This window comes from Schistocerca nitens, chromosome 6, assembly GCF_023898315.1.
Source record: "Schistocerca nitens isolate TAMUIC-IGC-003100 chromosome 6, iqSchNite1.1, whole genome shotgun sequence".
NCBI lineage: Eukaryota > Metazoa > Arthropoda > Insecta > Orthoptera > Acrididae > Schistocerca > Schistocerca nitens.
Window position 1 is genome coordinate 45,724,558 of NC_064619.1, and position 12,118 is coordinate 45,736,675.

At 39.8% G+C, this 12,118-nt stretch overlaps 1 protein-coding gene across 1 annotated transcript in view; it reads right to left on the reverse strand.

Moving 5' to 3' along the window:
- LOC126262791 (protein madd-4-like) overlaps window positions 1-12,118 on the reverse strand; it is a 362,890-nt gene that overhangs the window by 17,203 nt on the left and 333,569 nt on the right. Inside the window, exon 18 of the mRNA XM_049959614.1 lies at window positions 6,439-6,586. Coding sequence (XP_049815571.1) covers window positions 6,439-6,586 — 148 coding nt within the window. The remainder of the gene's footprint in view (window positions 1-6,438; window positions 6,587-12,118) is intronic.

Sequence of the window (12,118 nt, forward strand, 5' to 3'; positions counted from 1 at the left end):
CAGTCCTGTAACCCGGAAGGTGTACACGATCAAAGGCAGAGCCACGTGTGAAAGCACCCACATGATTTACCAACTGACCTGCCTACATTGTGAAGCTTTCTATGTGGGAATGACCAGCAACAAACTGTCCATTCGCATGAATGGACACAGGCAGACAGTGTTTGTTGGTAATGAGGATCACCCTGTTGCTAAACATGCCTTGGTGCACGGCCAGCACATCTTGGCACAGTGTTACACCGTCCGGGTTATCTGGATACTTCCCACTAACACCAACCTGTCAGAACTCCAGAGATGGGAACTTGCCCTTCAGTATATCCTCTCTTCTCATTATCCGCCAGGCCTCAATCTCCGCTAATTTCAATTTGCCGCCGCTATACCTCACCTGTCTTTCAACAACATCTTTGCCTCTGTACTTCCGCCTCGACTGACATCTCTGCCCAAACTCTTTGCATTTACAAATGTCTGCTTGTGTCTGTGTATGTGCGGATGGATATGTGTGTGTGTGTGCGAGTGTATACCTGTCCTTTTTTCCCCCTAAGGTAAGTCTTTCTGCTCCGGGGATTGGAATGACTTTTTACCCTCTCCCTTAAAACCCACATCCTTTCGTCTTTCCCTCTCCTTCCCTCTTTCCTAATGAAGCAACCGTTTGTTGTGAAAGCTCGAATTTCGTGTGTATGTTTGTGTTTGTTTGTGTGTCTATCGACCTGCCAGCACTTTCATTCAGTAAGTCACATCATCTTTGTTTTTTGACTATATAGTAAGATAAAGATCACAGATAAATTTCATCCCCACACATTACTGGTTTCCCTACTACTGCACTGACAGTAGTGCAAATATGAAAGGGTACTACATATTATTTGCAAGTAATTAGAACATGTACAATACATGTAACAAATTTCCATTGCAGGGAGCATATATATTAAATATCTGATGTTTTGTTTCTGTAAGTAGTATGTTTACTTGTGTGTAGGTATGTATATCCATATAAATCCAATTCTGTAAAGCAAGCTTGTGTATTCCTAGTTATCTTAAAAGGCTCTAAAGACAAACAAATCAGACTATACACTTACCAACAACAACCACTACAACCAAAGCTACAACAGCAGCAACAACAACTACTACTACTACTACTACTACTACTACTGTAACAAAATACAACCAATGCTGTTACTACTTCTTCCACTTCCATCACCGTCACCACCACTTTCATTCTCTTTTCAAAATTGGACGGAGAGAGAGAGAGAGAGAGAGAGAGAGAGAGAGAGAGAGAGAGAGAGAGAGAGAGAATTATAAAAAAGCTTTTACTGACAGGTTTAGTTTCCCACTGAACTACTTCACTTTTCCATGTAATAACCATTCACATTGAAGCTCTGTTTGTAACATTACATTAGCTTCTTCAACCTCTCTGCACAGGCAAGCGTATTCTGTTTGGGCATTGAAGCAGCTGACAATGGTAGTTTTGAAGAAGTTGAATTGCACTGACTGTTTTTATGATTTTCAGTTCATGTAGGATACTCTTGTCTCATCACTCTTAACAATGCAAAGAAAAAAAATCATTTCCATCTTGTCACTAATGATCCAAAACACTCATGCATTTGACATACTCTGCTCTTTATATTGGTTGATACTCATACCAATGTTGTACACTACTTATTTTGCAGCTGGTATCCAAGCTTTGCTGCAAAATGGTACAAATAGTGGTGATCCAACATGAAAGGAGTCATCAGCCAGAGCAATGACTGCCAATAATTGTTCAGATTACAATTCTTGGTTCACTTGCTGTACAATTTCAAAGTTCTGAATAATAGGCCTGCCACTGATCTCTCCATTTCACACAGTTCTATGGCCACTTTTATAGTCTTTGGCACCATTTTCTAACTTTTTCTTCACTCATTACTGTACACTTATAAACTAGGTGTAGCTTCTGATGAGTATCTGTAGATCCTTTTAGGTACAAAAAATTAAAATACTTTGCAACTGGCGGGAGCCATAATTTTTGAAGTCATTGTTGTTTTCTTTCATTCATAGTTAAATGACTACTGAATCAAAACAACAACTTATATACTTTCAATAAAAATCTGCAGCTGTCACTGCATTCATTCAACTTTGTTAAATCTTCAAATTAAATGAAACAACAGGTTTAATGTTACCAGCCACTGTTTATTTATCTCCAAACGCGTTTCAAAGATTTAAACTGCTATCATCAGGCGGATTTACATTTTTTAGTATGACATTTGTGTGTGTATTGTGCTATGATTTTTTGGATGAATTTGTGGCACTGTCTAGTGGAGAAATAAAACAAAATTTCAGAACATGGTTTTGGGTTTGTTCTGACAAAAAACTAAGCGTATATCTAACAGCAAAAATAAAATAAGTAAAATAGATAGGTACTCTATTTTACTTATTTTGACCCGCCAGGGTAGCTGAGAGCACTAATGTGCTGCTTCTTGGACTCCAGTAGGCACACTGGCCCAGATCGAATCCACCTGGTGGATTAACGATGAGGGCTGATATGCTGGCCAGCCTGGATGCGGTTTTTAGGCGTTTTTCCAAATCTCGCTAGGTGAATACCGGGCAGGTCCCCACGTTCTGCCTCAGTTACATGTCACGCAGACATTTGAAAACGTTCATACTATTCCATGGCTTACACTAGACGCAGACAGCTGGGGTACACTAACTCCATCCCGGGGGTTGGAAGGGCACCCGGCCACCCTGTGCAACTAATGCTGCCATATCAATAGTAGCATGACCCACCCCGCTTTGAAGTGGGACAATGACTTCAAGAAAGAAAGAAACTATATTTTACTTATTTTACTTTTACCGTTAGATATATGTTCAGTTTTTTGTCAAAAGAAACCCAAAACCATGTTCTGAAATAGTGTATTGTTTCTCCACTAGACAGAGCCACAAGTTCCTCCAAAAATTTGTAACACAACACATGCACTAATGTCATAATAACAAATGTAAATCCATCTGAGGATGGAGTTTTAAACCTTTGAAACGTGTCATGGAGATAAATGAATAGTGACTGGTAACGGTAAACTTGTTGTTTCATTTAATGTCAATAACAGTCATGGTAAAGCCCAACCCAAAAGTTTGCATTTAAAGTAATTCTGCCAATGTTTAAATGTAAAAGAATGGCCCTTACACTCTAAATACATGTCACTGCTATCAGCCACATATTTGCAGTTTTAAGGTCAAAAAAGAGCATATACTGACTAGGCTAGGCATACTCCCTAAGGTGATAAAAGTGACCAACTTCCAATGAAATTTTATATTATGAGTGCCTATCCTAGCCTGTTCAGTTGATGAGTTACTTTGTATTCTGGCCCATTCAGTTGATGAGTGACTATGTAATGTATTCAAATAATCTGATTATTACCTATTACAGAGACAAAACCTTCGATGATGCTATTTGTGTGGTCTGAGGCTGAAAAATACAATCAAAGAACTATGAGAAGTGTGTGTATGCATGTCCTTTCAAATATTCTAAAGTCAGAGCATGTGCTTTAAAATATTCTCCAGGAAGGGCACTATATAATATAGGCTTTATTATTCTGAGTAAAATTCTGTAGTAATTCTGTTCTTACACATGCCTCTGTAGCTGAAGCTACTAGCATGTGCTTGTGAGGCTAGAATAAAATCAGAGGTGGACAGAATGAATTTTGATAGTGAAAAATTTTTCACTGCCAGTATTTAGCAAAATCGATTAGAGACGTAGTTGGGTAGATCGCCCTAGTTCAGATTCCAAAACTTTGTCTTACAGACTGATGTTTTGTGACACTGTTGATGGTTATTTGTCTGTCAAGCTTGGTATCTGTCTAAGCATCATCTGAGAGAAAAATGTCGTGCAGCAATACTTAGTTTCACTCTCTACCTTTCCTTCAAAAAAATGGCTCTGAGTACTATGGGACTTAACTTCTGAGGTCATCAGTCCCCTAGAACTTAGAACTACTTAAACCTAACTAACCTAAGGACATCACGCACATCCATGCCTGAGGCAGGATTCGAACCTGCAACCGTAGCGGTCACGTGGTTCCAGACTGTAGCGCCTAGAACCACTCAGCCACCCCGGCCGGCACCTTTCCTTCAATCATAACTCTTCAAAGTCATGGAAAGCAAACAGATAGACAATTTAAAAAATCGTTGGTTACTGTGAACAGAATGCCCTTCAGGTTAGAGATACAGACTTGCATTTCTCAAATTAGGTGCTGAAAACTGCCTAAAAATCACAACCAGGCTTACTAACGTCCAGATCAATGACTGTGAATCCTCATTTTGAATTCAGTCTAGATCTAGCACTCCTTAACTGGCAACCAAATGCTCTACTTACATTTGACACTTGATATGTGGCATGAAAAAAAAGTGTTGACTTACAACTTTCCAAACAAGGAACACAATGAGCAGAAAGGAGAGAAATATAAATAGAAAGAGAAGTATGGAAAAATCACTAAAAATCTTTCCAAGAAGAGACACAAAACATTCACACAGAGTTTCAAAAATAGTGCAGACTGCAGCAAATGCTACAATGAAATTGGATTCCATATTTTGTAGCAGCTACACTTATCATAAAGATCAGAGTAGCAGAGTTGCTGCAATATTTATTCAGTTTTAGTTATCATCAGATTTGGTAATAAGGGAAAGCAACATTCCCACATATGATAGTGTAATAAATATAAACAGAAACATTTCTCTAAAATCTCAACTAGCGGATCTTGCTGAGGCTGGAAAGAATAAGAGGAATAACATTGACCAAGGCCTTGAAGTGAGCTATAACAATTATTAGTATACTAATCAGTGGGTATCGTCGTCGTCATCTTGGACAGTTTCCAGCCACTGGCTGGGTTTGTCGGGAACACAAGCCTCTCCATCGTGTTCTGTCTTTCCACCATTCCCCCTCTTCCACCTTCGTCCAGTTCTCTCCTCTTCTCGTCACACATTCCTTCACTCCCTTCACCCATCTATCTCTTGGTCTTCCTCTGGGCCTCTTCCCCTCCAGTTGCAGATCAAACATCCTCTTTGGAATTCTTCCCTCATCCATTCTCTTCATGTGTCCATACCACTGCAGTCTTGATTTTTCTATCCTGTCCTGTACTGGTTCCTCCTTTAGTCTTTCCCTCACATACACATTTCACAATCTGTCTCGTCTTGTTACACTCAACCTGCTCCTCTGGAACTTCATTTCACTAGCCTGTATTCTACTTTTGTCGCTTTTGTGCATTACCCATGTCTCACTGACTAATCAGTGGGTATAACATACAAAAATGCTTGAATTACTAGAGTGTCACCAACATACTCAGTAAAGCTCACAAAAATGTCGAATGTATTAGAAGTATCCAAAGTAATACAGTACAGCACTTGGAATCCCTCCACAGAAATGCAGACTGCCACACACATGACACCAGAAACAAAACCCAGCAACAAATTATAGCTCACAACACAAAATTATATGGGAATGGGGTTAAGTGTATGGGCATTAAAATATACAACCATGTCCCAAAAGACATAAAAACAAGCAAAAACCCAAAAATAATGAGAATTAAATTAAAGGAACTACTGCTAAATCACTGTTTCTATTCTGTACATGAATTTCTTGAAACAAAATTTTAATTACTTGTAATAAGCTGTTTATTCACTTGCAGGTATTTCTACTTAGTAAGAAAATTTAATTATTGTATGATATTCATATTATGCCTGTATATCTCATATGTACTCTGCACTGTGTAGTATGTACCACCACTGCCATCTCTCATCACACACCACCTTTTTTTTATATTTTGTCTATATATCATATATGTATTCTGCTATGTGAGTTATGTACCACTACCGTCATCTCTCATCATTCATCATACACAGTCTTAACATAATTTTCAAATTGACTTGTCCTATATTATGATGTGCTTTACTGTACAAATTGTATTATCTACAGGACCAATAATAAATAAATAAATTAAGTATGTGACTATCTTCAGAAGTTTCCAGTAGGGTGGTACATAATGGAAAATTAGCTTCATCAGCAATACAAAATTGTTGAGGCAATCTGGAATCTTTCTAATGAACAGAACCAAGAAATTTCCGCTTTATGGAGGGAATGTACTTGCCAAAGGGGATGCTATATACAAACAAGAATTTTATATTTAGCTTTGTACATCTTTCACATTTGATCCTCCTTTGTATAGTAGAGCTGAATTCAAATCTCTGTATTCCAAAGCTGTACCTTAAACTCTCTCTCTCTCTCTCTCTCTCTCTTATTTAACTATCAGTAATTACTATATACCACTATTATTATTATTATTATAAAAATTTCGATTAGCTATTCCTGGTAGAACTAACCAACCTGAAATAGATACATATTAGTAAATAATTAAGATCTAATATGTGATGTTAAAGCAATGAAAAATTATTTTAAACCAGTTTCTTTTCTTTTACTTTTCTTACCTTGAGCACAAGGAGGTCCCATGCAAACTTTCATGACTGGTGGTCGAGGCTGTTCACGGCATGCATTGCCTGCTGGTTTCTTAGTTCCATACCACACACACTGCAGAATGCGATATTTTATACCTTGCATCTCACATGGTGCAGTACACTACAAGTGCCACAGCATAAAAATATTTTTAATCAGGTCATTGTTCACACAGAAAAAAACTGTTAGGCTGTGGAGACAGAACATTTGCTGGGGGCACTGACTAACAGTATCATATGCTTGGCCATCCAGAAAGTAAGATTTTGTGATGAATCCCAGCTTCACTGTAGTATAGCTACCATTCTGCATATGTATTATGGCTATTTTCTTGGATATATGTATATCTTACTGCATCCAGTGGTGATCTTACAGTGGTCAGTGTTGAAGATGTGTAGAGCTGAATTAACCAATGCGAGATTTGTTTATTGTACTAAAAAAAAAAGTAAAATTTATTGGGCAGATAAAACATCTGTACACCAAGCAGTAGCAGAGGAAAACACACATAATAAAAGATAAAATCTGTTACAGTTGTAAAATTATTTATATTTATTTCTGAAAAGGAAAGCACAGCCCAATTTCAGGACCTGTGTCCCATCTTCAGGTGCACATTAAAATGTGAGTCCATAAATGATGACTCCAACTTTGGTTTGCGCTCATTACAAGTTTGATGGATGTGTATGCAGCACTATGTTTGAACGACAGCCTTTTACCATGTGGATACATGTATGGCACACCTTTAGTCCAGACCATTATCCTCCTCTGTGAGAGGCTTTCTGGCAGGTCTAGAATCAAAGAGGATATCCTGTTTCACGCTACATACCAGCGATACATTATTTTAACATAGTTTAATCTATATTATCCTTGGTTATGCATCATTTTTGGACTCACAGTTTAATATGCACCTGTATATAGGACATAGGTTGTGCTTTACTTTTTAAAAATAAGTATAAAAAGCTTTACACCTGAAGCAGATTTTATCATTGATGACATATAAAAGCTATGGAAATTCACAAGTTTACAGAGACAATGGTGCCTTCTACTGGCAGAAGAGTTGGATGGAAAGGAAAAGGAATGAAGGAAAAGGATTGGTGAGGTTTAGGAAATGGGAACAGTTATGGAAATGTTGCCCAGAACTCCAGGTCAGGGGAGACTTAACAGACAGGATGAGGAAGAAAGACTGATTGTAGATACATGCACTGGTTGAGATCTGAAATCCCGAGAACCTAAAAAGTTGAAGAAAGGGTAACAAGCAACACAAAGGTTACCAACAAAACATCATTCAAGAGTTAGTAAGAGTGAAAATCAAACAATGGGAATGCCAGATAGGAATATCAACAATGTATGAAAATACAGACTGTTATTTACCATAAAGAAGACAAGCTGCAGGCAGGCACAATTAAAAGACACTCACATATGGCTTTCGGCCACAGCCTTCATCAGTAAAAGACACACACACACAAAAAAAAAAAAAAAAAAGCAAGCACACCTCACCCACAAATGACCACCAACTCCAGCATCTTGGCCCAGAATGCAACGTCACATGGGATGCAAGCAGCAATCTGGATGGGGTGGGGAAGGGGAAGGGGAAGGGATGGCAGTGTACAGGTGGGGAGAGAGAGAGAGACAAACATTGTCTGATGGAGAGTGCAGGGCCTAGACTGCTAACAGGTGCAGTGTCATGAACTTGTGGGGCAGGCATGTGAGGAAAAAAGGAGCAAAAAGAAGAGGAGTGGGGAAAGATGGGCGGATGTGTTGGCAGAGGGTTGCAAATAAACAGGGTGGGAGATGAGAATGAGGAGGAGATGACAGGACAGAGGAGGTGGAAACAGTTGGGTGGAGGGCATGGGGACAGCATGTTACCGTAGGTTGAGTCCGGGATGATTACCGGAGCAGAGAATTTGTTGTAAGGATAACTCCCATGTGCACAGTTCAGAAAAGCTGGTAGTAGAGGGAAGAATACAGATGGCTTGGCTACTGAAGCAGCCATTAATATCAGTATCATCTGGATTCTTCGCTCCACTACCAGCTTTTCTGAATCGCACAGATGGGAGTTATATTTCCAACACATTCTTCACTCCTGTAATTATCCCAGCCTCAACCTGCAGTAACGTAATGTTCCCAGACCCTCCACCCAAAGGTTTCCACCCACTCTGCCCTGTCATCTACTTCCCATTCTCATCTCCCATCCTGTTTATTTTCAGCCCTCTGCCAACACATCCACCCATCTTTCCCCACTCCTCTCCGTTTTTGGTCCTTTTCCCACACCTCCCGATACTGTGCCTCTTGGCAATCTAGTCCCTGCACACTCCCCCAGACAGCATTCCTCTATCTCCCCACCTGTACACTACTATGCCTTCCCCTTCCTCAGTCCCTCCAGATTGCTGCTTGCATCCCACGTGATGTTGCATTTTGGCACGAGGTGTGGTTGCCTGCTTGCTTGTGTGTGTGTGTGTGTGTGTGTGTGTGTGTGTGTGTGAGAGAGAGAGAGAGAGAGAGAGAGAGAGAGAGAGAGAGAGAGACAGACATTGATGTGTGTGCCTCTTTTACTGATGAAGGCTGTGGCTGACAGCTGTATATGAGTGTCTTTTTAATTGTTCCTGTCTGCAACTTGACATGTCTTCTTTTCGGTAAGTAGGTAAGTAGCAATCTGTCTCTTCCTACATTGTCATTAGTTAATAAGAGTGGAAAGCTAAGTGCATTCTCTGTGGTAGAGGTGTGTGTGTGTGTGACTTTTTTTTCGGGGGTGGGGTGGGGGAGTGGAGGATACATCAGATCAGGTAATAAGAGATATAGAAAACTATAAAAGGGAATGAAGATAAGGAATAGTTACAGAACAGAAATGGTAATACCATTGAAATTAACGTAAATTTATGCCAGATGAGTGGCAAGAACCAAGCAGATACTGTAAATGCCAGTTCCCAACCTTATAGCTCTGAGGATCTGATGTCAAGAGCAGGATTTCCAGATGTCAGATATGGTGAAACAGGCATGGCGATGTCAAGCTGTAGAGCATGCTCTGCAATAGAACATTGTGTGTTGTCAGTACACACCCTCTTCTGTCTATGTTTATTCACTTTAGCTGATATCTTGGTGGTAGTCATACCAACATAGAAGGTCAGTGTTCACATAACAGCTGGTACACAACATGTGTCATTTTATAGGTGGCTCTCCATTTGACAGTAAATGTTTAGCCAGTTACAGGGCTGGTACATGTAGTGGTAGGAGGATCCATTGGGTTAGTCTTGCATGGAATTGGCAATGAGGGTAGGAGCCATATGGTAAGGAAGTGGGTGCAGAAGGAGCGTGAGGTCTGACCAGGATAGAAGTCATAGCTCTGCCAAAAAAGTTGATTAATTCATTCTAATCCAGGATAGTACTGAATGATAAGAAGTGTACTTCTAAGTTGTTTTTACGAGGAACTAGCAGTACCAGTATTGGATATTAGTCCAGGAAATCTTCATTTGAACCAGGCTGGTGGGATAATTATGTACAGTGAAGGGTGAGGTGATAATTGCAGTGTATTGCTGTAAAGAGACTGCATCCGGACAAATATGTTGTTGTTGTTGTGGTCTTCAGTCCTGAGACTGGTTTGATGCAGCTCTCCATGCTACTCTATCCTGTGAAAGCTTCTTCATCTCCCAGTACCTACTGCAACCTACATCCTTCTGAATCTGCTTAGTGTATTCATCTCTTGGTCTCCCTCTACGATTTTTACCCTCCACGCTGCCCTCCAATGCTAAATTTGTGATCCCTTGATGCCTCAAAACATGTGCTACCAACCAATCCCTTCTTCTAGTCAAGTTGTGCCACAAACTTCTCTTCTCCCCAATCCTATTCAATACCTCCTCGTTAGTTACATGATCTACCCATCTAATCTTCAGCATTCTTCTGTAGCACCACATTTCAAAAGCTTCTATTCTCTTCTTATCCAAACTATTTATCGTCCATGTTTCACTTCCTAACGTGGCTACACTCCATACAAATACTTTCAGAAACGACTTCCTGACACTTAAATCTATACTCGATGTTAACAAATTTCTCTTCTTCAGAAACGATTTCCTTGCCATTGCCAGTCTACATTTTATATCCTCTCTACTTCGACCATCATCAGTTATTTTACTCCCTAAATAGCAAAACTCCTTTACTACTTTAAGTGTCTCATTTCCTAATCTAATCCCCTCAGCATCACCCGATTTAATTTGACTACATTCCATTATCCTCGGTTTGCTTTTGTTGATGTTCATCTTATATCCTCCTTTCAAGACACTGTCCATTCCGTTCAACTGCTCTTCCAAGTCCTTTGCTGTCTCTGACAGAATTACAATGTCATCGGCGAACCTCAAAGTTTTTACTTCTTCTCCATGAATTTTAATACCTACTCCAAATTTTTCTTTTGTTTCCTTTACTGCTTGCTCAATATACAGATTGAATAACATCGGGGAGAGGCTACAGCCCTGTCTCACTCCTTTCCCAACCACTGCTTCCCTTTCATGCCCCTCGACTCTTATAACTGCCATCTGGTTTCTGTACAAATTGTAAATAGCCTTTCGCTCCCTGTATTTTACCCCTGCCACCTTCAGAATTTGAAAGAGAGTATTCCAGTTAACATTGTCAAAAGCTTTCTCTAAGTCTACAAATGTTAGAAACGTAGGTTTGCCTTTTCTTAATCTTTCTTCTAAGATAAGTCGTAAGGTTAGTATTGCCTCACGTGTTTCAACATTTCTACGGAATCCAAACTGATCTTTCCCGAGGTCCGCTTCTACCAGTTTTTCCATTCGTCTGTAAAGAATTTGCGTTAGTATTTTGCAGCTGTGACTTATTAAACTGATAGTTCGGTAATTTTCACATCGGTCAACACCTGCTTTCTTTGGTATTGGAATTATTATATTCTTCTTGAAGTCTGTGGGTATTTCGCCTGTCTCATACATCTTGCTCACCAGATGGTAGAGTTTTGTCATGACTGGCTCTCCCAAGGCCATCAGTAGTTCTAATGGAATGTTGTCTACTCCCGGGGCCTTGTTTCGACTCAGGTCTTTCAGTGCTCTGTCAAACTCTTCACGCAGTATCTTATCTCCCATTTCATCTTCATCTACATCCTCTTCCATTTCCATAATATTGTCCTCAAGTACATCGCCCTTGTATAAACCCTCTATATACTCCTTCCACCTTTCTGCCTTCCCTTCTTTGCTTAGAACTGGGTTGCCATCTGAGCTCTTGATATTCATACAAGTGGTTCTCTTCTCTCCAAAGGTCTCTTTAATTTTCCTGTAGGCAGTATCTATCTTACCCCTAGTGAGACAAGCCTCTACATCCTTACATTTGTCCTCTAGCCATCCCTGCTTAGCCATTTTGCACTTTCTGTCGATCTCATTTTTGAGACGTTTGTATTCCCTTTTGCCTGCTTCATTTACTGCATTTTTATATTTTCTCCTTTCATCAATTAAATTCAATATTTCTTCTGTTACCCAAGGATTTCTATTAGCCCTCGTCTTTTTACCTACTTGATCCTCTGCTGCCTTCACTACTTCATCCCTCAGAGCTACCCATTCTTCTTCTACTGTATTTCTTTCCCCCATTCCTGTCAATTGTTCCCTTACGCTCTCCCTGAAACTCTGTACAAACTCTGGTTCTTTCAGTTTATCCAGGTCCCATCTC